Raw genomic sequence first — 25,993 nt, 5'->3', positions numbered from 1 at the left:
CGGCCCACGTGACTATCTCCAGACTCCTCACCAGTCACACTGTGAAGGCTCTTCACAGGAACACAGTGCCTCAACATTTGCTGTCTGGGAATTGCTGGCCTATCTCATGCTAATAATGCTCATGGCTGGTCTTTTCACTGGGGTTAGCCACTGAGAATTCTGTGACTGACCATGCCCTAAATATGGTTTTGAAAAATCCCTGAAGGGTTTGCTTCCGAGAACTCAAAACCCAGAAGCCAGCTCCTCTTTCTTCTTGGGAGTTTCAGGATCACCAGATAGACACCAGAGAAGCTGCTCTGAAAACCCTGGGGAAAACCTAACACATATGCATGGATAATAGATCAGGAAAAATGAAAAAGAGTACATATCACATGGCTCTTAAATGCCTTGAATATTCACATGATTTAAAGCTCTGATTTGGTCCATAGTTACTTCTGTTCATGGGGGGGGGGCTTGTCTCTCCTTATAACATATATATTGTATGTATGACATATATATGTGTGTGTATATATATATATATATATATAAAACATATATAATATAGCTGTTCACGTGATCAGCTCTTACAGAACACTGTTGTGCTGTATAGAATAGAATGAAAACACTATTTGTCCAGCTATTGAGGCCAAGGCAAGGCTTTGGTTACTATAGTTAATAACAGCTAGGAAGGAGAGGAGTGGGGGCAGTTCAGAGGTAAAATGTGCTTTGCATGGGTTCAATCATCAGCACCAAAGGTAAAAAGCAAGAAGATAGGATGTGTGCCTTGCTGAGCTCAAGCTAAGGTCAGGCACTGTTACCCCATTGGTACGCACTAGTGGGGGATTGTCTTGTGTGGGCTCAGCAGGGCCCACAGACAAGGGCACAGCACAGGGCACACAGGCATACATGGCATAGAATGAGGTAAGTAGGCAACCGAGCAGGCCCCTCAGAGACCAGGACCTGCTCAGCACTTCTAACACTCACAGGGTTTTAGTCTCTGGCCCATGTGACCCAAGAGGAGGCTGACGCCAAAACCATGGCGGCTTCCCACAAAGCTTCCCAGACCTCCACCCCCATGGTAGTGTCCTTTAGGCTCTAGGCCATGGGCTTGCTGGTTCACTTTTCAAACCATGATGCAGAGAGCATCTCTCTGGCTGTCTGCCTACCCCTCCCATGCTTTCCTGATCCTCTCAACACAGCTTGCTGTGCTTTCCTGTGTGCTAACTCTGCTGAGTCTCTTTTCCAGAGGTTCAGAGAGAGGTGGATGCCCCACACTCCGTCTCCCTAGAGATTAAACCACCCACTCAATGACAAATCAAGTCACCCGGCAGAGGGGCTCTGTTGAGAGTGTTGTCAGTGTTTCTCTGAAGTCATAGAGTTAGCAACTGCTTTAGAATATGGAATTGTTCTCATGTTCCACAGATGTCTTCTGAACATCTGTATTATAGTCTGAGCATTGCATTAGGTCTGAGAGAGAGAGGGGAGAGAAACAGAAAGAGAGACAGACAGATAGACACAAAGAGACAGACACACAGAGAGACAGAGAGAATCTCACACACACACACACACACACACACACACACACACACACACACAGAGAGAGAGAGAGAGAGAGAGAGAGAGAGAGAGAGAGAGAGAGAGATTCCTATCCTTATATTAGAGGGATCAGACAGGAGGCAGCTTAAGTGACCTAATAAGAATATAGATGTAGGGTGTCAGCTTGGTGACAACATGACATGTGAGCAGGCAAGAGGGGTGAGGAGTGTTAAGACAGAGGCTGAAGAAGGGGATCACTGATAGAACCTGAAGGAAGCAGCTACATGGACATCTGGGGAGAGAGCAGTCCTGTGGGAAGGAGAGGAAGGCTGAGTGCTAGAGGTAGAACAGCATCTGCAAACAGCAAGGAGGCTGGGGAAGAAGAGGCTGGGGAAGAGGAGGTAGGAAGGAGGAGGCTGAGCAGGAGGAGGCTGTGACAGGAGACAGCAAAGCTGCTAAGAACTTTATGGGGGAAAGAGAGTCATGGGCAGGTTTTACACGGAAGTGTGTCAAGACCCAACCAAGGATGGGCTGTAAGGGCAAAAGCAGGGACCCCAGGGAGGGTGCCACTTACCACAACCTGAGTGACAGATGGCAGCATTTAGACTAGGGCTCTGGAAGCAAAGTCACAAACAGTGCTAACAGTGGGGTTTTCACGAAGGGCACGTGTTAGGTTTGCTTGTATGCTGCATGTGAAGTGAATGAGAAGAGGAATTTTGGATGATGTACAGCCTTGCCCTGGGCTGAAGGACAGACTGGCTGCTTGTTGAGGTAGAGAAATGGGCCAAAGGTGCTATGGCGTGGGTGTGGTTTGTTCTCTAATGCTCACATGGGCAGCTAATCTCCCATCTTTAATATGGCAGTGCTTAGTATACAATGCTTAAAGAGGGAACCTTTGGTGGTGACTGGGATTAAGCAAAGTCACCAGGGTGTAGGTCCTGTGATCAATTGCTGGTGTCTACATAAAGGGAGAAACAGAGCCTAGTGAAACATACACACACATACACACACACACACACACACACACACACACACACACACACACAGACACACATGCACACAACACACACACACATGCACATGCATACACTCATGCATACAGACACATGCACACACAAACATGGACACACAAGACACACACCGACACATAGATATGTCCACACACAGACACATACATACATACAGAAACACACACACATGCTTACACACACACACAAAGATACATGCACAAACTTTCTGTCACATGGTGATCTGTACCACCTTGGGATACTGTTGACATGAAGGTCTTCACTATATGAGACATATCCCCTAGATGTGGTCAGTACCATAAGCCAGGATACACCTACTTTCTTTATAATCTACCCCAGCAACGGGATTGTGTTGTAAACAACAACAACAACATCAACAACAAGCTGACCAGAGGGGTGACACTAGAGTTTAAGTCTGTTAGACACTGATGCAGTTGATTGATAGATCTCAAAATTCCCGGAAGGGGTCTGGGCTGGAGAGAAACTGGTGCTGTCATCAGCACAGGATGGATTTTGGTCCCTGGGTCTTGCTGAGCCCCAGGGAAGAAGTGTAGAATAAGGCAGGCCTGTTAGCAGCCCGTTAGCAGTTGGGAAGATAAGAATGAAAGTCGATGGGAGAAAATCCTTGGAGGTACGGAGTACACTTTCAAGCAGGTATGTAGCAATGACCATACATGGCTTATAAAGTGTCCCTTCAGACAAAGTCAGTGACAGGTGACACAGGATCAGGTGGCCTCATATTCTGCACATGAACTTGGGTTTCAGCCTCATCAGGCATGTCTTACCTCATTGATCTTTAATCCCTGGGTATCAGTTTCCTTTGAGAATCTTTACATATGTTGAGGCTCTTCTCAAGGAAATGCACACACACACTCACAGACTATAGATAGTCTTTGGGAGTTTCCAGAGGGACCACAAGCCACCCTGGGGGATGAATTTACAACCATCCCTCCTCATCCCTTCCAAGGTCTTGTGGCATCAACCAAATTGCCTCAACATAGAGACGAATGTCTTTCTTCAGGGTTCCCCTGGTATGTCTCCTAAGTGTGAAAACACCTTGACTTCCTGAACCTCCTGAGAAGATTCCAGGGTAAGTGGATACAAATTTCAAACAGGCACCTCAAAGCTGGAACCAACATAGGACACAAACGGAGGACTCACCACCATGTCCTGGACCTGAAACATCTCTGCGCCACCAGGTGACAGTCGGCTGGGGAAGGAGATGCTGACAGATGACCCAGGAAGAGTGCTGGGACCCATGTTGTAGACCTGTGGAATAAAGCATGTGACAAGTGTCAGTGACATACAAGACCTTAAGGTCATGTGATACATCATATTCCTTAAGAGTCACTGAGCCATACACAGAAGTGTGATGGTGTGGATATGATTTTATTTTATCTAGATATGCTTTGAATTGGAATAGAGCTACATCACTCAGATCTGACTTTGAAATGAAACACTAAATAATGGAGGTCCAACAAAACTAAACATCTTCATATCCTCTTCTTGCTAAAAATTGTACTTAACTTTACATACCTAGAAATTCATTCATTGATGATAGTTGGTGGGAACCCAGATATCAAAATGAAGTTCAGGGGTTCTCAGCACTCTAGAATAAAATCAGAACAATCTAGGGGGCACAATTAAATACAGGAGGGTGGTGTGGGTAGGGCCAGGGTTTCCGAAACAGGTGGGATGGGTGGGGGTGGTACATCGACATTTCCCAGGATACATTGGACCCAGGAGTCACCTTTGAGACCCAGTGGCCTGGTCCAAACTTATTCTTTGCACATTGTTTGGGATAATGATGACCTTCAGTGACAGAGGCGCTGGTCCCAAAATGAACTTTTCTGATCCCTACAAAGGGCTGTCACATGTGTTCTCTAGGTCATTCTGATGGCAGTTTGATGACATCTGAATAGCTCTTCTTGAGTTCTGTATCAGATCAGGGTAAAACTTTACACTCCTCCCCACCCCACTTTTCTTCTCTACGTCATCTCAAAGCCAAGCAAGAAAGGGAAAGAAAGAAGCCACAAAGAGAGCCAGAGGGATGAGGTGACAGAGCAAAGATTGCCAATCAAACTCAGAACAGAAATAGATTAAGAGGAGGCATTTGGAGAATGGGTAACTTATAGGAACAGAACATTATTGGCTGCCTGGGGTGGGATAAAATATTTTAGATTATTCTAAAATCATTGTAATGATCCACAAGTGGGGCTGGAGCTCATGTGCTGTAAGAGAGTAACTAAGACTGAGCTAGCCCATGTGCTGCAACAGAGTAACCAAGACTGAGCTAGCCCATGTGCTGNAANAGAGTAACCAAGACTGNGCTAGCCCATGTGCTGCAACAGAGTAACCAAGACTGGGCTAGCCCATGTGCTGCAACAGAGTAACCAAGATTGACCTGCAATTTCTCCTGACCCGTTTTCCTGCATGTTTTACTCACTGTTGTGATCTATTCCCAAGAGAAGATTCCTTCCAAGATTATTGCTCTCTTACATTTACCTGGACACCTAAGAGCTCCAGTGGGCATGTCTCTCGCACCATTCAATTAAATTGCGAATGGAGAGGAAACATTCTCTAAGGAAATTAAAAGTGCTACTCTGATGAACACATGAATAACTAAGCAAACAGACTGTGAACAGGGATGCACTGTGAAGTGTATCAGGAGACCCATGTTTGCACGCATGCGCACAGCACTCTGTCTGCAGCCCGTGGATGGAGGACTGATTTTGACATTCAAGTCTTACTGTTTCAGAATTATATTTCACAAGGCTATAGCTGTCAAAGCCTGATTCCTTTGATGGGTCTTTGTTCCTGTCCCTGTTGCTTCAATAAACTATCTTTAGAGAAACACATCAAGGGAGGTGGTGGTTGTTTTAGTTCACATTCCAAGTTAAAGCAAATTGTCTTATAAAAGTTAAAGATACAGGAATTTGCAAGCAGCTAGTCATTAGAACATCTATAGGCAAGAACAGAGGGTGATGCACCAACGCATACAAGCTAGTAGCTCCTTTTCTCTACTCATACAATCCAGGACCCTCTACCAAGGGAATGGTACCACCCAGAGTGGGCAGGCCTCTCCAAGTCACTTAAAATGAAGATAATTCTCTACAGACACATCCAATGGCCAACGATTACTCACTAAGACTTGATTGTGCCTAGATTAAACTAACCACAGGGAAAGTACACTGAAAGCCAAGAAAGTGTTTGCCATTGAGAACAGTTATGATCAATGGTGGCAAGTCAGACATCAGTGTGATGGGCGTCTGAATGGGGTTGATGCCAACTCTTTTTTTTTAATATTTATTTATTTTTTTATGTATGTGAGTACACTGCAGCTGTCTTCAGACACAGCAGAAGAGGGTATCAGATCCCATTACAGATGGTTATGAGCCACTTTGTGGTTGTTGGAAATTGAACTCAGGACCTCTGGAAGAGCAGTCAGTGCTCTTAGCCCTTGATGCCAACTGTTATGGATGACTTTGCAGAGTCTGAGACTTCCAGGCAGGAGCTCACTACATAGCTGAGGGGGTTGGCGGGACAGTCTAGAAATGAAGCCTGGAGATAAGAACAAACTTCTGCCATATTAAAACAAAACTTTAATGGATGGGGAGTTGTCTCTTAGGCATTAAAAGAAGGGTTTTCTTGAGATGGGATGCACTGGCTAAGATACGGTGAAGCTGTTAAACTGACTCTGGGGGAATTAGAACATGTCTGAAACTTGGATAGCAAGGCCCTGGAAGATACCAGAAGACAGACTTCAATTTTGTAAGTGTTTCTCCTGTAGGTAGAATGTCAAGTAGCATTCTATCCTCTCAAAAACTCGTCATGAGGGCAAGAGTCAGCTGTCGAGCTAACTGTCCCTGTTATCCTCAGAACTTTGGACCAGGATTCAGCAGCCTTCACAGCTAACAGCCAGGCTGGCCGGCATGCATCCTCACTGGGGCAACATCTTCTCCTGGCAACAATGTTAAAACAAGGCTCAGCTGACCAATGCAGTCCACTTAATTAAAGCACGAGTCTTGTTTTTCTAGAAACTATGTTACACACTTAAGTGCTACCATACAGAATAAATACCGGTTTTTAAAAAAACCCCTTACGACTTGCTTTGTTGGTCTGTTTGCTTTAATGAAGGAGTCTGGAGCCAATCCTGTACCAATTTCAACTATTTTCAAGGTATGTCTATATCGCCACTAACTGAGAACTGTGGGTTCTTTTTTTTGAGGTGATGGAATTCTAAGTCCTACAAACACTCTAAAGTGACCTGCACACTTTATACAGACAAGGTGTGAGAGGTGTGTCATTAAATATTTCTTTTCCTTAATGAAAAAGGGTGAGTGAAGCTTACAGACTTGTTTCCTTCAGTTCTGTTTTGAGAAAGGATCTCTCTCTCTGGGCACTCGGGCTGCCTGGGAACCCACTCTATGGGCCACGCTGACCTTGGATTCCTGATCTTTTTGCCTGACTCCCAAAAGCTAGGACTGCAGGCACGCTCGACCATGCTAAGCTGGAATTTTAATTTGTCAGTTAAAAAAGATCATCAGAATGGGAGTCCTGGGAGAGAGGAGGGATCGAACCCTGCCTGGAAGCCTGGGGCTGAGAAACAAAATTCAGGGATTCAACATATCTCTGAAGCTGAGGCTAGGGCGCCAGAGCCAACAACAATCAAAACCACCCGAACGGTGCATTCACACACAACTGCAGGTGTGAGCTCTAGTTGTAGCCAGCTTTTCCCTAGAAAGCTAGGCCTTTAGTTCTTTTTCACATTAGGTTAACTTCAGTGAAAGATTAAAAAAAAAAAAAGATAATACTGGAGGAGAGACTGTTGCCAACTCTTGATTTCAAAGGTCATAATTTACAACAACAGCCCTCAGACAAGAAAAAGAAATATATCCAGCCACCACGGAAAACAACTCATTTCAAGAAAAACTCAAAGCTCAGAACTGCAGAGGCCCGACACGCAAATCCCACGCCTGGGAATCCCACTGAAGGCATGGATGGGTGGACAGGAGAATGGCTCCTGCCGCCTGCTCTTACTTCTTAGAGGCAGCTTGTAAGATCAGATTCACCTTTAACATTACCTTCCCAGAATATAGGAGGCACAAACAGGAGAGTTGCTGGTTCTAGGCTACCATGGTCACACAGTGAGAGCTGGCCTCAGAGAAACAATAAAGCATCCAGGTGTGTCACATGGCTCCTGGGGTCAAGGCAGATGGATGTCTTTGAGTTCTAGGCTAGACAGGGCTACAGAGTGAACTACAGAAACAAACTCAACAAACTGAAGTAACAACAGCCTGCCCTATAACATCCTAACATCTGCATCTGTGCGAAGGCGTGTGCGTGACATCTGTAATGTATTTCCTTATAGTTCTCCAGGTGGGGGGAGCATTTTGACTCCTGATGGAACAAATCAAACTAAATGAATCCAAATCAAACCAATTACTATTAACAGTCAACAACCTTCTGTGTCTCCTCTGGGAAAACTGCTCACAAGGGCTGGCATAGAAAGCCAGCCTAGACTAGAATTTCTGTCTCTTCCCATCTGCAATGGAGTCTTTTAGCTCACATGTATCTTACTGAATGGCAGACCTACTAATGGGAGACGCAGAAGGACCTCTTCTTGGGGAAGTCTTGTTTCTGCTTCATGAATGACAGTGCTGGTCAAGGAGATGCTCAAGAGATTTCTCCATATTCCTTCCCTCTCCCCACACCACACCAGCCTCGCCCCTGGTCATTACCAACCTCTGTGACCTTCCAGCTGGACAACTGTTCTCACCAGAAAAGAAGTGAGTCAGTCAATACGGTTTCAGGAAACATAGCCTTTGCTAACATGTGTGTGTGTGTGTGTGTGTGTGTGTGTGTGTGTGTGTGTGTGTAGCGGCTCTCCTAATCTGACGCTCACTAGCAACTCTCAGACCCAGCCTACTGCCTCAAACTTGAACTGATGGCTGAAGCTCCCTCGGTGTTTTATCTAAGGATGATGCCAACCATGAATTCCCCAGGGACACTGACAGCTGGGTTCTTTGCTTTGGGTCACATGTGAAATAAGCTATGTTCTTAGACACCAAACTTTAAGTTCCCTTTAAAAATATCTTCAGAAAACCAACTGGAAGAATAAGCTACATTCTCTCAGAATACAACCACCCGTTTATTGATCTATCCATCCATTTATCATCCATCCATCTCTCTATCCACCCAACCATCTATCCATCCACCCACCCACCCATCATCTATCCACCCATCCATTTTCCGTCTATCCTCTGAGCAGGCACTAATATTTAGTATCTGTTATAAATCTGGTATTTTATATAGCAAGCATTCCTCTTGCCCCCTCTTTATTTATTTATTTATTTTTTTTATGACACTGTCTGGGTCATTTGAACCTTTCTAAATAATTCTCTTGTCTGCATCCTTGTATTTCAAGAGAAGAAAAGATATAAATCACAAAAACAAAATAAATCTACCTGGTGTTTGTTTCCTATCCAACCGAGAGACCTAAAGGGAAACAACGAGCGGGCCCTGTGAGGTGCCTGAGGCACCTCAGCGTGGAGGCGTGACCACAGCTGTCACCCCACAGTGTCACTGAACTCTTCCCAGTCTCCTCTGTAAATCAAGGGTGGGAGTGACAGCTGGGCTTAGCAAGTCAAGGACCCATCCTCTCTAGGCTGTAAACATGTGTTATCCATCACAGGTTCAGAGCTCTTCTGGCCAGAGGATATTCAGAATGGAGGAAGACCAGCTTCTGTGAGTCCCAAAATGCTTCAGCCACATCCTCTGTACCCTCACCACATCAGCTTCAGCCCCATCCCCTGCACCCTCACCACACCAGCATCTGTGATCTCTTATATTCACATAGGAGGAAACACGGGCAAGGAAGATCATTGTTATTTGGCTCCCATAGTGAATATCACATAGGAAGACCATTGTCTCCATGGAGGAGAATGGGCAGGCTAGGGAACACTTTGGGAGGCAGAACCGAGGACTGTGAGATATAGACTTTACTAAATAAGAGGAGTCATTTCTTGTGTTTTCCAGTCCTGGCCTGGGCTTGCTTCACCCAGTTCTGGGAGCACCCTGTACATCCTTTCTCATGAGGCCACATTTCTCTATACTTGCCCCTTAAAGAACACAGACCAGCCAACGCTGAGGCCCTTCTGGCTTCATGCCCACATACTCCAATTTTGAGAAGCTGTCCTTAGAATCCATATTTTAAAGCAAAGGCTGGCAAACTAGACCTCACAGACCAAATCTGACCTGGTACCTACTCTTATCCAGCAAACTAAGAAAGTTACATCACTAAATTTCTGGGGGAAAAACCTAAAGAGTAACATTCCATGGCCTATAAGAGGCACGTGCAAAGGAAGGTGCATAGCTAAAGACCAGTATCTCTCTCTCTCTGTAGCTACCTTCTTGCTACAGCTCCACAGCGCCACAGCTGCCACAGTGTAGCCCACAAGGTCTCAAAAGCTTACTTTCTGGATGTTTCAGAAAAAAGTCTGCAACCTCCAAGAGAAGCAACCATGGTCTTCTGGATGTCTACAGAGCACACACCCAGCAGACCTGTGGAGCTGATGCTTAGAACCTAAGCTGAGCCAGCCCTAGCCCAGTGAGGAGCCAGCACACTTTCCAAGGCGCACGGGCTCACAGGGTTTTGCTCTCAGAAAACTGTACTTCTGAAAGGCTGGTCCTCAGGGTGAGAAAACTTTGGTGAAGTCAGCATGAAAATCCTGGAGGAAATTTATGTGGCAGTGCCCTGGAGGGTCTCCTAAATCCCTTATACTAACAGGGATCATGGGCAGCATAAGCCTTCCTGATAAAGCTCTTGTTTGGCAATGGTTTTCAACCCTCGGGTCCCAACCCCTACAGAGTTGAATGTCAGATGTCCTGCATATCAGATATTTACATATGACTCATAGCAGTAGCAAAATTACAGTTATGTAGTAGCAACACATGGTTGGGGTCACCACAGCATGAGGAACTGTATTAAAGGGTCACAGTGTTAGGAAGGCCGAGAGCCACTGCTCTTTGATGTGGCTGTTCTAAATTCTGGCAAACACCGAGGTCTGCAAGCGTGTGGTTAACACCTCCTCAATATCTCTGCTCTACCCCCATACCAGAAAAACGGACCAGAACAGTTCCCTCTGAAAACAAAGTTGGTCCTCTCATGAGTGCCTCCGCCCCCCAGAGCCAGTACCTGGAGAGTAATATTGACTGGTTGGAAATGACACTCTTGGTCATCCAGCTGAATGAAGTTGGATGCGTCCACAGACTCGCCGTACACGAAGGAGGTTGGGGACACAATTCTGAAAGAGGAAAATGTGAAATCTGTCATCCTACCTGAGACCAGGCCCCCCAGGTCACTGCTGGACTGCGAACTCAAATATCTTTCTTCCTCCCTGTGTCTCCAGCAGGATATTCTTCCTGGCTGGATGTCATTTCCCTCTTCCATGAACAGACACAGCTGCCCTGACTTCCTAACACATATAACTTCTTACCTTAGGCCATACTAATAAGCTACTAAACACTGCATACTGAGGTTATATTTCTTTGTCTATAGGTGGCTGCTGGTTCTCACGTGTGAACACTTAGGTGTAGAGGTCACAGGTCAACATCCGGTGTCTCCTCTCTCCACCTTAGTTCCTGAGGCAGGGACTGCCACTGAACAAGAGGTCTAGGGATCTGCAGATCCTCATGGCCAACCCAGGGGCCCTGGGGATAGAACTCAGTTCTTCACGCTTTTATTTCACAAGGACTTTACTGACAGAGCCATCTCTCCAGCCATCCTCCCAATTATGTTTCTAAAACAAAGTTTTAAAATTCAAAAGCTTCAGAAACTAAAAACAAAATAAAAATCTAAACCTCTCCCACAACTCCCCCCTAAAAGAAAAAAAAGCCTTAATTATAAAATCATTTTATACATTTTGCTTGTCATTTGAAAGGCATTTCTGTAGATTATGCTGATAAGAAGCTTTTGAGAAATAAATGTAAGTAAATTATGTATTTGGCAAGCAGAACCATAACAAATTCATTTTTAAAGCATATTTATATCTGTCAGACTCCCATGCTTATTAGAAATTGGGTATTTCAGGGGCTTGCAAGATGGCTGAGGGGGTAAAGGTGCTTGCCACAAAGCCTGGTGACCTGAGTTCAATCCCTGGGACCCACATGTTGGAAGGAGAGAGCTGACTCCCTTAAGTTGACCTCTGACCTCCATACACCATGGTCCCTGTGCATGCTCATTCATGCTTGCACACAAACACACATAATAAGTGTAATAAAAGTTAAGAAGAAACAGGCATTTTATGGATAATAAATTTAAAGTCGCCCCATTTCCCATCCCTGGAAAGATCAGAGGCACCGTCACTTGTTTAACTGATGGCTTCATGGGGACAGTTAGCGCCTCACACTGAGGTCTCCTAAGGCCTTGACAACACGATCAAGTGTGTGTGGGAGGTGTTTCTATGTAACCCCTAAGGACAAGGCCTGGTTCTGGGCGTTTTGTATCATCCCTTAGGTAGGATGAATAAAGAAATCATGGGGCTTAAGGCAGAGCTGTGGACACAGGCAGTGTATGCCATTTTGCAGATTCATTCCACCAACGCCTCATGTCTATTGAGCCATGCTACGGAATGCCAAAGAGGAATCCAGGGTGCTCACTTTGCTGGCTCCCAGCAGAGTCCAGCTACTGCAGGGGCAGCCCCTCCCTCTTGGAGCAATATTTCTCTTCCGGACCAAGGCTTAGATCCAGAGCCCTTGAAAACTGAGACAAAGAAACTGAACTTTCAGAGAGTTCAGCTTGCCTTTGGGCTAAGAATTCCTTGAGTTCCCATTTGATCTAATCCAACTATGTGACATCCACCCCCTACCCTCCGCACCACCACCCCTCTCCCCAGCCTCGCTGCTATCAGAGAGGTACACACAATCTGTTTGCTGAAGCTGGAGACAGGGGCCGGATTCTCAGTTTTCTAAGCTCTGGCTGAAAGCTGTCTCAGGTGGCTTTGCACCCCTGCAGACATAGCTTTCCAATAAGACCACCACCAACAACAACAAGACCAGCAGCACTGGATGGCTGTGTACATCACTTGGATAGATTGCCATTGCTGTTGTGATGGCTCCGTGTCCATTCCAGACCATCACAGAGCCCTTTCTGGCTGTACTCAAGGACGTGACAGAAAGATGACAAGCAGGAACTATGGAGCTGAACAGAAGGGCGGCCTTCCTGTGAGGTGGGGTGCGAGGAACACTCAGTGGCAGTCTTCAGCACTGCAGCTTTTAGCTGGTATTTTACTACTGTAACCACAGTGCCTGCCGCTACACAGCATTCTGGAGTGATAGTGTGCATTGGGAGCCAGGAATAGGTACATACTAAGATCAGAGAACGTTATCAGCATGCTTCCTGCACTACTAGCTATGTGCCTGGGTAGCTAGGACTGGCAGAAGGGAAAAACAGATGGGAGGTGGATAAGGGCCACCACAGACAAACTTTCTTCCTGCTTTCTCAGGCTGGCAGGCAGGGAGGTGGCAAGGCCACTTGTTCTTGGCTATGACGCATGTGAACTAGGAGCTGAGTAGACTTCCATGGCAAGGTGCTCTGTGTCCTGGATACTTACCCAGTGATGGACGTGTCCACTTCATGCACCAGGGGCACTGTCAGTGTGAGAGTGTTGTCATGCAGGGCTTCCGAGCGCTCCATGTTGCCACTGTGTGGGGAGAGAAGAGGAAGGATGGGGCAGTGGTCAGTGCAAGCCGCTTAGCAGCTGGTTTGCCTGCCCTGTGGCACACATCAATCCTTACATTCTTCAGACTCACCCAATCTGTCCCCATTCTGGGTGTACAAAGGGGGCGGGGCAAGGAGCACATATGGGAGGTGATCCCAGAAAACACCAATAGGTAATAAAGAGACCAGGAAAGGGGGAGAAGCCACTGGAGGCTTGCTACCCAGCAGGAAGGTGCATGCTGGATGCAGCTGGGACTCAGGCTCATCAGGGAGGACTTCAGGAAGCAGGATAGAACATGTATCTTGGATGTCCCACCTGAGGGCATAGAGACCCCTGAGAAGTGCTATGGTGGAAGAGAGAGAGGACAGAACCTCTCCGGTACCTCCCGGTCACACAGGTGAGTAGGCTTCCACCAAAAAAAGACACAACCAGGGGTCGGGGTAGAGCAGGAGCCATGATTTAACTCTTCCTGTTGACTATGCAGTGGTGGGCTACAGGTGAACACCCTGTTGTAGGTGGAGTCTCTTGAAGTGTTTGCTTCCTAGATAGTACTCTAGTTACATTTCTACTGCTGGGATAAGACACCCCAAGCAAGAACACCTCAGGGGAGCAAGGTGCTTACCTGGCTCACACTTTCAGGTTACAGCCCATCACTGAGGGGATCAAGGTGGGAACTTATCACACCCACAGTGAGGACCAGAAGGCTGAACGCACCCACATTACCTGCTCACTATCACATAGCTTTCTCCTGGCCTCCATGGTTCAGGATGCCTGCCCAGGGAAGGCTGTGCCTACCGTGGGCTAGCTCATCCCACATCAATCAACAAGGACATGCCCATAGGCTAATCTGATCAAGGGAATCCCTCCGCTGAGACTCCATTCTCAGGTGGCAAGTTGACCGTTAAAAACTAGCCAGCACGAACAGTGACCATCAACGTTAGGACATGGTTTCCAGGAAGGAGGTGCATGGACATCTCGGCATGAGCCCAGGGGCAGAGAGATCAGCACTCTGGACCTAGAGGAACAGCTCAGACACCGTACAGCCTCGCTGTGAGCCAGAGAGAGACGGCCTTCTAGATAGCTCATTGGGATGCCAAGCCAGGGCTCTCCTCACTGTGACTCACTAGTTCTTTAAACCGCAGTCCTCGGTCGGGACTGGGATGCTTAGGGCAAGCAGCTGCCTTGGGAGGAGACATGGCTCTTGGGTATGACTTGCTAAACCAATGGAACACTTAATACTTACCATGGCTCTGTCACTTGGAATGAACAGGGGGTCCTAGCTGAAAGTGAAGCCTGCCCTCTCTGGATGGAACTGGGAGGTCCCAGACCCTCTGAGGTTTGGATAGGGCTTGTCTTACCCCCTTCTCTAGATGTAGCTCCCAAACATCTGCTAACCTCAGCTGCTCTGCTGTCCTCCCCTTGGCCTGATGTCTTCCTCTTCTACCAGCATATGTTGAATGGCAACAGTACTAAAATAGCCCTCACATCCCTCCCCCTCTCTCCCATTGTTCTGAGACAATGGTGCTTCATGACTCTGACCATGCAGGGCTCCTGCCAGTGCCCCGGGATCCACATCTGTCTTCCGCCCATGAGATGACATCAGCCCCTCACAAGGTGGCCACAGCACATGACAGTGGGAGCAGGTACCCACATGACTAGATTCCTTACCCTGCCTTTCCCAGGGAGTAATCTAAGCTTTGGAATCAGTGCCAGGGGCAGTCCAGAGGTGACTTCCCTGTCAGGTGCAGTTGGTACAATTCTGGTCCCCACCCTCCCTACATGCAGCATCCTTCCAGCCCTGAGTAGTTCACTCTTGATGGAAGAGGCGTCTCTTGCCCTGTCATTTGTCCAGCCACTTGGGGCTGCTGGCAGCTTGCACCCAATAACGGTTTGATCTGTCATCAAGTAAGGGCTCCGGAATGAGCCAAGTTGAAAAGCTGAGATAAAGAGACCCAAACATCAAACAATTTTCGGCCATCCCTCAAGCTCCAGTGTGCTGGGGCTTCTCCAAGTGGGCTGCCCAGCCGGCTGGGCTGCTGCTGATGCGGAGATGAGGGCTCAGGAAACAATGTTTAGTCTCAGTTTGATGTTCCCTGAAAGCGCTAAGTAGGCAAGAGCCCTTCAAAGGGTGGCAATGGAAGAGAGGAATGACTGATATTTTAACTGTCAGACTCGAGATAAGGAGCTTTATAGGGACCTGCCTGTTGTGGCAGGGAGTCAAGTGTTAGGAGGGCTCTTTGGGTCGGGCAGACCAGATTTCCACAAAATCTCCAAGAGAAGCAAGTATGTGGGATAATCCAGTATGTTTAAAAGGTTATACACACTCCTTAGCATTTAGGATCTAAGGGGTTAACTGGAGATTCTTATACTAATGTTTGTGAGGTTTTTTTTTTTTTTTTAACTTTAGTAGGTAGCGTGCATTCAAAAATATAACCTACATTTAGCACTCTAACTGCTAAATAGTGGGCACCTAACAGGTGTTTACTGAGCAGTGGCATGCATGGGAGAATCCAGAAATTGTACATTAGTTGGAATCATTGAGTCCAATGGAGGAGTTAGAGGAAGGACTGAAGGAGCTGAAGGGGTTTGCAACCCATAGGAAGAACAACAATATCAACCAACCAGACTCCCTCCCCCCTCCCCAGCTCCCAGGGACTAAACCACCAACCAAGGAATACACATAGAGAGACCCATGGCTCCAGCCGCATGTAGCAGAGGATGGCCTTATCTGGCCTCAATGAGAGAAGAGGCCCTTGGTCCTGTGAAGGCTTGATGTCCCAGCTTAGGGAAATGTGAGGACAGTGAGGCAGGAGTGGGTGGGTGAAAGGGGAAGCACCCTCATAAAAACGGGGGTGGTGGGGGGGGGGGGGGTGGGAGGATGGGATAGGGGGTTTGCAGAGGGGGAACCCGGAAGAGAGATAACATTTGAAATGTAAATATATAAAATAACCAATAATAAAAAAAGAATCATTGAGTCTTTCCCTAAACTCCAATGTTTAGTTCTTACTCCAGACCAACTAGATCCAAACCCCAGGAGAGGGTGGGGTTGCATGAGGCATCCGCAGTTTCCAAAGCTCCCAGGTGTTTCCACTGTGCCCAACACAGCACTAGCTAGTGGGCATGTCAGCCTACGAGAGGTAAGGAAGCCTTCGCGGCTGTGCTTCTGACCCCTGCTCTCTGTTCTCTCTGGGAGTGGGGCTAGAAGCAGGCTGTGCCATTTTCTTTTGACAAGGAAATCCTTTCCCTGTCCTCCTCCTTTTCATGACCATTGCCTGGGCTAGGTGTTGAAGGACAGACAGCACAATGCTGAGTCTGTCCAACAGAGCTTTGTTTTCTGTGGCTCTAAGGAACAGCAGTCGTATTCCGGTTTCAGTGGGCATCTGCCTCCCAGTGTTCAAGCAACAATCTTGAGATGTGTTGAGTTGTTACATTGTGTCAGTGCACCTGTCAGCTTTAAGTTTAGACACAAGACAACCTAAAATCACCTGGAAAGGTCTCAGTAAGGGATAGTCTACATCGTGTTGGTCTGTGAGTGTGTGTGTGTGTGTGTGTGTGTGTGAGGGGCGTGTGTGCGTGTCTTAAAGTAGTGTGTGAAGACTCAGCCCACTGTGGGCATCAACATTCCTTAGGCAGGAGGTTTTGAACTGTGTAAGAGTGGAGAAATCCAGATAAACACAGCCTAGCAAGTGAGCACGCATGCCTCCCTTCCTCTCTGCTCTTGACTATGGGACTAATCCGTGGACAATGTCTGGGAAGACACCACTGAGACAACTGGTGTAACGACCACAGGCTGTGGGTCAGATGCACCAAGGCTGAAGTTCCCGAGTTTGACAGTCACATGCGGCTTTGTTCTTGGGGAATTTGGAGGGAACATTTATCGGTTGAGGGGCATGGTTTCTACATCTTATTTTCAGATGATCAAGAAAAGAAAGTCCAGAAAGAAAGGAGAAATCCATGAGTCAGATGTCAGTACTGGCTGAGTTAATAGCACATGGGACTCTTGGACAGTTATGGCAACATATTTTCAACTAGAAACTTCAAACTCTTAAAGTGTGTGTGTGTGTGTGTGTGTGTGTGTGTGTGTGTGTGTGAAAGAGAGAGAGAGAGAGAGAGTATGTGTACTGTGTTTGAGTGTGTGTGCATGTGTGTATGTGTTGTACTGTGAGTGTCTGTGTGAGTGTGTGTGTCTGAATATGTGTATATGTATATATTGTATTTGAGTGTGTATGTGTGTGTATGTATGTGTCCTGCATTTGGGTGTGTGAATGTGTATGTGTGTGTGAGTGTAGGCATGTGTGTGAATATTTGTGTGTATTGTGTTTGAGTGTGTGTAAGTATGTGTGTGTTTGAGTATGTGTGTTTGTGTGTGTAAGTGTGCGAGTGTATGTATGTGTGAGTATGTGTGTCTGAATATGTGTGTATGAGTATATGTGTATTGTGTTTGAATGTGTGTGTATGTGTACTGCATTTGAGTGTGTTATGTATGTGTATGAGTGTCTGAATGTGTTTGTATGTGTGTGTGTATTGTGTTTGAGTGTGTGTTTGAATGTGTGTGTCTGAATGTGTATATATGTGTGTGAGTATTGTGTGTATTGTGTTTGAGTGTGTATATGTATATGTGTGTATGTGTGTGTTAGTGTATGTATGTGTATAAGTGTGTGTCTGAATGTGTATGTATTGTGTTTGAGTCTGTGTATGTATGTGTGTATGTGTGTGTTTGAGTGTGATGAGTATTGTATGTTTGAGTGTGTGTATGAGTATATATATGTGTTTGAGTATGTGTGAGTGTGTGTGTATGTATGCGTGAGTGTGCGTGAATGTGTGTGAGTATGTGTGTGTTTGAGTGTGTGAGTGTGTGTGAGTGTGTGAATGTGAGCTATAAGAGGGTGTCAGATCCACAGAAGCCTGCCGTACAGACAGTTGTATGTTGACCAGCCTGGGTGCTGGGAACCAAGATCAAGTCCTCAACAAGAGTAGCACACCCTGGTGACTACTGAGCCATCTCTCCAGCCCTACAGCTAGAATGCAAATGAATATGCTGCTTTGAGTGCCCATCCACACCTGCCTGAACTTCATCAGAGTCTGTCTGTACATACTCACTGACCTAATGGTGCTTCCTTTATTGCTGCATAGGTGAGGCTAGCTATTTGATACCTTGATGCTGCTTCAATTCAAGTGTAGGTTGTGGCTCAAGGAGGTAGTTCATAAACCCACAGGCTAGTTCAGGCACTCACAGCTATACACACTCCTAAGGGGAGTTACCACCCCGGCCTCTTTCCCTTCGCTGTCTGTCCACCTGGCTTCTGGGACAGTTCTGTTTTCTAGGACAACTATTTGAGTGCCTCTGCCAACTAGCTTCACCAAGTCCCCGGTCTGTAGGTGGCTTTCCCTTCTCTGCGAAACATGTATCCCCCAAATCAGATGACCTAGCCTGACAAACCTCAGAGAATGTCTGTCTGATTTGGAAAACATGGTCAAGCAGGAACTGACCAGTTAATTCTAGGATCTTGAACTAGAGTGTTACCTCATCAGGCCTGCCTGTCCTCAGTTGTAGACTTCCCCGTGACAAGCTGATCCTCAGACCTCCCAGGCTTGGTTAGAAGTGGTGACCAGGGACAGCAGTTCTAACTGGATTTGATCTAAGCTTGAGTAGATTTATGATCACCCAGAAGACACCTCTAGGCCTGACTGTGAGGGTACTACCACTGTCCAGGCATCTGTCTTCACTCCCAGCTCTCTGATCACTGGACCACTTAGCTGTGAGCAAGCACCCGCTCACTGCTGTGAGTTCCCAGCCCCGGTGGACTGTATCCCCTTTATCTGTGAGCCAACACAAATCCCTCCTCCCTTGAGCTTTCTTCTTTGGTCACAGTAGTGAGCAGAATCTAATAAGCATCCTCAGAGACTGATCCCAATAGTGCTTTGGGGAATTTATCACTGTGTAGCCATTTTCAAATCCTCTACATCCCAGGGACGCCCAAGTCATGTCCTTTCCCCATCCCATAACGGTTTTTATTTTTGGAAAAATAAAGTCTGTTTAAGCCTTTTTACCTCTGAGCAGTCACGATGAAGCTGAGAATTTCCTCTTCCCCAGACAGGTGGCTTGTATCAAAGATGACACTGAATTCATACTAGGGAGAAAGAGAGAAAGCACATTTGGCACCCACAAGCATTCTATACTTTTAAAACTATGTTTTCTAGAATGGTTTGCAGTTTATAACCTCTGGAAGCTCATCTGCATAGCAAGTGTTACTTTTTAATGTATATCTGATTTTCGGGTGGCAGGGGGCTGCCTCAGCAGAACTCCCACCACCCCAGGGAGATGCACATCACCCCTTCCAGCCACAGGAAGTCTTAGAGCAAGCAGCACATTGAAGCTGCAAAGCCGGGAGCCTCTGACTCGATTCCACCACCTTCCCAGCTTTTACGTTTCTCAGCAGCCATGATGCTTACAACATAGTCTTCAAACCCAGCAAACGCTGAAAGATTGGGAATTGCATCTCAATTATTTGGTTTCCACTCAAATTCTAGGCAAGTGTATGCTTTCCTGAGACGTCAAATTCTGTGAAACTGAATGCTACTTGAGAGCAGTGGCCACAGACCCTTAAATCAAACCATTATCTATGTTGGGTGCAGGCACCCCGTTCCGAGGCAGAAATCTCTGCTGCAGAGGAACTTGTTATGAGGAATGAAAGGGTCAAGGGTCTTGTCCCAGATGAGTTAAGTCAACAATCCTAAAGACTGAAGTGAGAGGAGGGCCCAGGTCACTGCCAATCAGAGTGAGACTGAAGTGTAGTCCCGTGGCTGAGCAGGTCCTGGCACCTGATAACCCCAGGGTCTGAGGACAGGAGAGTGTGAGGGGGCCATAGGTAGGGAAGCTCAGCCCTTGTAACGTGCTAGGTTTTCTACCTCCTTCCCATCCCCTCACCTCTGAGTTTAGTATTGCTTATGGTCTTGACATCTGTACGTGGAATTTTAAAAATAATATAATATGATTATTTATGCTATGGCCTCTGCAGCAGAAACAGGAAATCAATATTCTGATAGTCATTATTCTATTGACTTTATGACATTTGCAGAGTTGATACATGGTGGTGAGACTCACTTTCCATTGGGAGAGACAACCAGATGCACTTTTGGTTTGATTTGCCACATGGATTAGATTTTTACAGCAGAGTAGCATGTTCAAGAAAGGCCATGGGCTTTTCAATGAAGGCTCTTTTCTGTTATTCGGAAAATGTACATGAAGTGGTGTGAGTGTGTGCAAATGGTGTGAGTGTGTATGTGTGCATATGTGTGTGCATATGTGAGTATACATAGGTGTGTGCATATTTGTGTATACATGTGTATATGCATGTGCATGCATGTGCATATGTGTGAGCATGTGCATATTTCTGTGTGTATATTCAAGTGTGTGCATATGTGACTCTGTGTGTGTGTGTGTGTGTAGCAATAAGTGGCCAATAGGAGGAACCAGGGGTACTATGGTCTAGGAAGCACCCATCTTGGCCAAGGGCCTTACCTTAGACTTTGACCTCATGAAAGGAAATCCCACACTGCACTTGAGGAAGTCTGATTCCAGCAGCTCACAGGAAATGCCCATCTCCTCCTGAAACGGAAAATGTCAACAGATGGTGGGACTGCGTGGAGGACGGAGGCAGGGGAGGGCCTCGGTGAGGCCACCGGGTCCTCGTCCCCAGCTGTGGTGGGCTGGAGCTCTGAGACCAAGTCTCCACTCTTCTCTGCCTGCCCACTTTCCCAGGGTTCCCCGAGACAGCTTCAGAGGACAGAACTAGAGATGATTTTAAACTAATGCTTGAGGTCTTAACCATTGTTGTTAACGTCTCTGGATTTGGACTCGCACAGGAGAGTATACCCTATTGAATGTGTAGTCTCTGAGGAGACTTGGGCCATGGGACCTGGATGAACATTCCTTCGTTCACTCTTTCTTCTCCGACTCTCTGCACCTAGGAATGGGTTTTGAAACTGGGCCTCATGTATTCCAGGCAAAGAAGACTGGGCTGCTAGGATGGTGCAGTGGGTAAAGACGCCAAGCCTGACAACCAAGAGCTTAATCCCAAGGACCCGCCTGGTGGAATGAGAGAGCTGACTGCTACAGGCTGTCCTCTGACATTCACATGTGTACCATGCCATGTGTGCATGTACACACACACTTTTAAAAGGTGGAAGTGCAGGGCATCATATGTTAAGAAAACTCCCACTCAGTAGCTGTTTGCCCAGTATGCAAATGTTTTATTCATCAGAGCTGTTATTATTTTTTACTTAAAAACAGATTTATTTATTTTGTTCCTTTATGTGTACATATATTTTACCTACATGAATGTGTGTGCACTGTGTGCATGCCTGATACCCTTAAAGGCCAGAAAAGGACATTGTATATATCTTGGAATTGGAGCTACAGATGGTTGAGAGCTGCCATGTGGGTCCTGGGAATTGAACTCTGGTCCCCTGAATGAGTAGCAAGTGCTCTTAACCGCTGAGCCATCTCCGTGGCCCCAGCAGTGCTGTTTTAAAGAGGCTAATCACACCAGCAAGCCTTTAGCTTGGTATCTTTGAAAGACATAATAAAAATACCGAATGATTTTAAATTCGGCATAAAGCCCAGATATTTTCACTAGCTTCTTACTTATTTTGCAAGCAAAGTCCCAACAAAATCTTTTGAAAATATTTTGACTATGAGATCTTGGACTGGACTTGAGGCCGACTGACTAATTTCTCCCAGCCTCACTGTTCCTGAGCTAGCAAGGGAAGCTGACAAGGTTCCTTTCTGGAGATCACAGGGAATTGTGATCCAATTGAAATTTCATAACAGTACACACTATGCTCGAGATAGGAAACCATCAATTAACATTAAGCAAACAATGACAAGACCACAACACAACGACAGGAAGCATTGTATTGTGCACACACACACACACACACACGCTCTCAGTGCCTGGCACTCAAGAGTTCTTGACTTTGCGTTTATTGAGTGAGCAGGCTTGGCTTGTGGAAGACTCGTGTGAGGGGACTGCAAACAGCAGCTCCTTTTGCTGGCCTGCCTGGCATGAGGGACGCTTGCCTTGAAGAAGCCGTCTTTTCCAGACATACCTTGGCTGCCCTAGTTCTGGGCACACAGCCAGCAGAGCCAGGTTCCAGACTCTGTAACAACGTGGGGGTGTTTGGAAGTTCAGACAATGAAGCCAGTGAGCCTCTCTGGCCTTTTGGCCTCCTTCCTCTCATTCACAGGAGGGTTTGATTTTAGACTTCGAGAAGGGTCTTACTCGGCCACCAACGTAGCAGTCTTTGGAAACAGAATGTCTTCGGGTTGCACGGTGGTCAGATTGAACTTGGAGTTTTGACTTTGCATTTTCTAGTTTCAACATGTGTTTGTCAAACTGAAAACGACCCTCGGGTCTCCATGTCCGGCTATCGGTTTGATGTTCCTCTAAGATCCATTTCTTAGCATCCTCTGGTGGAGGTTCTTTTTGGAGGTGTTTCAGCCCAAACTCCCTAAGTAACAGAGGAGCCAGAGGCACGCCAAGCCCTCAGCAACCTGGCTCAACAGAAAGAGGCGTTACTCCTGGAGGAGACACCAGCAGCTCTCTTCAGCACCTGACGAATTTCTGTTGGTGAAACACGTGGGCCTGCTGCAGCTTAGAAAGGGACGTGTTTTGGCCTTCACGGGTAGGCTTTGACTGTTGGTTCAGATTTGCAATGGCTATGTGTGTTGTCACGTAAACAAACTATCCTTTCTGGAAGCCTGGATTTTATCACCTGTCTAATGAAGTCATAGCACCTGCCTGAGATGATCCCCCCACCCCCACCCACCATGTCCCAACCAAGGCTGAAGGATGTGGGTGAGTTTCACAGGTGAGCTCTGCCCAGCAATGGCTCACCAACATGCCAGGCAGTGTATAAACTCCATTGTCTCATGACTTTGATTCCCTCTTACTTCTCCATTTGCGAGAAGGAACCTGGAGTGCAAAGGCGTTCTATCAGGTGCTGGAGGGCTGAGTGGGCACATGGACGCCAAATGTCCGAGCTCAGACCTGCTTCTCTGCACCATCTCTTTAAATGTAAATTCCCATATCCTGATACAACCCCAGCCCCATGGATCCAGTACAGGGCACAGCAAGGGTATGAGGAGAGACTTCTCACTTGAACATTTGTCGGTGAGACTTAGGCTCTGACATATGTCACAGGTAATACGCACATGGTGACTTGTCCTCCGCCGTTGCCTTATGCACTGTCTTTGCATTCGTCAAAGCATTCATTAATTCATCCACTCATGCATTCATTCACAAACTCCCTCACTGTTCTTCCAGCAAATGCCTACAAACACCAAGCATGGAAGAGAGGGCCCTATGATGGCCGAGAGGGGATGTCTGCCTTTAAGGGAGCAGCATTAACACTTTTTAATGTAGAAGGAAACAATCTAGGCTCTACCTAGATTGATCAATGAGGAGACCAAGCGTGGAGTTTCCATGGAACGGGAAACGGGATAGCATTCAAACTTAACAGCAATCAGAGGCGATGAGCCTGAACACCTGCCCCTGAGTCCTAACCAGGAGTGGACTCTTCCGGGAGGACTAGCTGTGCACAGGCCCTGCCTGAGGACCTGATGAAGACATTAAGTGAATGCTGGTCTTGCCAAGCCCCAGGCCCTGGTGGAGAGCTGAGGCTCACCAGACCGTAGTACCTCTCTAATCTATATGAGGCTACAGGGAAGATGATGATGGTGATGGTCCCCAGAGAGCTTTGTTAACCACATGGAGGTGCCTGTGCGACCCCACTAAACCAAAGTAGGCAGCCTGGGTGTGCATTGACAGAAAGCTCCCCGCATGGTCCTTATGGGCTCTCAAGTTAAGACCCTTGGAAAGCTACACAATGTTAAGGACCTCCAGTGGACCTCCAGCCCTCTTCTCTAGTGCAGGATTCTTGTTTCCTCAAGAAGGGTCTCACTGTGTAGCCAAGGCTAGACCTGAACTCAAACTCCTCCTGCCTCTGCCTCCTGAATCTCTAGATTTCACCACACACACTCAACACAAGAGTTTTTAGGAAGACTCCTGGGTGTGAGTGTAATCTATGGAAAGAGCCATCCATGAGACTCCTGCTCTCCAGGCTATCTCCAGGCTATCTCCTGCTCTCCAGCAACTATCGACTTGAAGGTTATTATATATGCTACCCAGTAGAAGAGGAACACTGGAACCTTTGCTGGCAGGTAGATATGGCGGTGACTCCACCCCTGTGCAATAATGGTCATTCCAGACCCCGAGTCCTCAGATGAAGGCCTTGGGTAACCAATTTCCTGCACACCATGCCCTGATGGCAGGGAATCAGGTGAGCTTGGGTGCATTCAGAGCATATTGCTGTAGGCAACTCAGAGAACTAAACTCTAATCTCAGGGCTCCTGGTTGTTCCAGAGAAATTTACACATCCATCCATTCATCCATCCATCCATCCTCTATCCATTCATCCATCTATCCATTCTCCATTTATCTATTCATTCACCCAGCCAGCCAACACCCATCCATTCAGCCAGCATCCATCCATCTATCCTCCACCCATCATCCATCCATCCATCCATCCATCCATCCATCCATTTATCCATCTATCACCCACCCATCTATCCATCCATCTACCCATCTATCCATCCATCATCTATCCATCCACCCATCTATCTAACCATTCATCATCCATCCATCCATCTATCCATCCATCTATCCATCCATCTATCCATATATCCATCCATCCATCCATCCATCCATCCATCCATCCATCCATCCATCCAATTTCTTTTATGTTGCTACAGCAGGAAACAGCTGTGGTAAACAAATTCTTATATATGGAACAGGTAAGTTTTCCATTCTCACATGTCTTTGTTTAATTTCTTGTTTAAGAATAATTATCCATAGAGTATCAACAATGCCCTTTATTGAGTGGGTCATCTGCCTTTGTAATCCGGTCGGTCGTTGTTGGCTTTACAGAAGATGCCTGGCCTGGCAGAAGGGAGGAGGAACAACTGGCTCTAAGAATAAAGAGTGGTTCGTCTCTGAGTATTCAGGCAATCTGCACACAAGATGGGATGGGTAACTCTTAATAGGAAAAGCACCAGGCCTCCCTACTCCATTCTGTAAACCTTACTCTACAGTTCAGCACCACTACTGTAATTTTATTTTCCTTTGTCATGAACCATGAAATCTGTAAGTTCTTTAAGATTATAGGATGTGCTAGTCTACCAGAGTCAGACAGACACTCATGTCGTGGTGGAGAGTAGCCTGCCATTTGAATGTGTAGGTCAATACCATCGTGAATGGCAGTGAATACAATCACCACCTATAAGCTGCACTGTGCAGCAGAAAGGGCTCTCATTCAGAGTTTTACCTGGTGGACACAAGGGTTCTATCCAGGGCCCTGTGGCCAGCATAGGATTTGTACGGTTATGGATTTATCTGGAAGATGTTATTGTGCCCTATCTCGTGTGTCAGAATTGGAGGTTCACAGATGTAGGCCTCTCCTTAGTGCTCTTCTGGTTGTGGAGCGCCGCTATCTCGTAAACATCCTGTGCTGAGTCATTTCCTCAGTACTATCTCGTAAACATCCTGTGCTGAGTCATTTCCTCAATAACAACTTGTAAACATCCTGTGCTGGAAATCCCCGCCCCGGGCAGCTCCGCCTCAGGGATGGGGCAATCAGTGTTGAGCCAATCATGGCTTGCCACGTCCG

The 25,993-nt window shown here is 46.7% G+C and overlaps 1 protein-coding gene across 1 annotated transcript in view; it reads right to left on the bottom strand.

Moving 5' to 3' along the window:
- Itga9 (integrin subunit alpha 9) overlaps positions 1-25,993 on the bottom strand; it is a 289,069-nt gene that overhangs the window by 45,976 nt on the left and 217,100 nt on the right. The window contains exons 19-23 of the mRNA XM_021172021.2: positions 20,787-20,873; positions 19,316-19,395; positions 13,157-13,246; positions 10,741-10,849; positions 3,705-3,812 (exon numbers count right to left, since the gene is read on the bottom strand). Of these exons, the coding sequence (XP_021027680.1) occupies positions 3,705-3,812; positions 10,741-10,849; positions 13,157-13,246; positions 19,316-19,395; positions 20,787-20,873 (474 nt within the window). The remainder of the gene's footprint in view (positions 1-3,704; positions 3,813-10,740; positions 10,850-13,156; positions 13,247-19,315; positions 19,396-20,786; positions 20,874-25,993) is intronic.

Source organism: Mus caroli, chromosome 9 (genome assembly GCF_900094665.2).
Source record: "Mus caroli chromosome 9, CAROLI_EIJ_v1.1, whole genome shotgun sequence".
NCBI lineage: Eukaryota > Metazoa > Chordata > Mammalia > Rodentia > Muridae > Mus > Mus caroli.
Note: the sequence above shows the minus strand (reverse complement) of the source record. Positions and strands in the feature narration are given on the sequence as shown.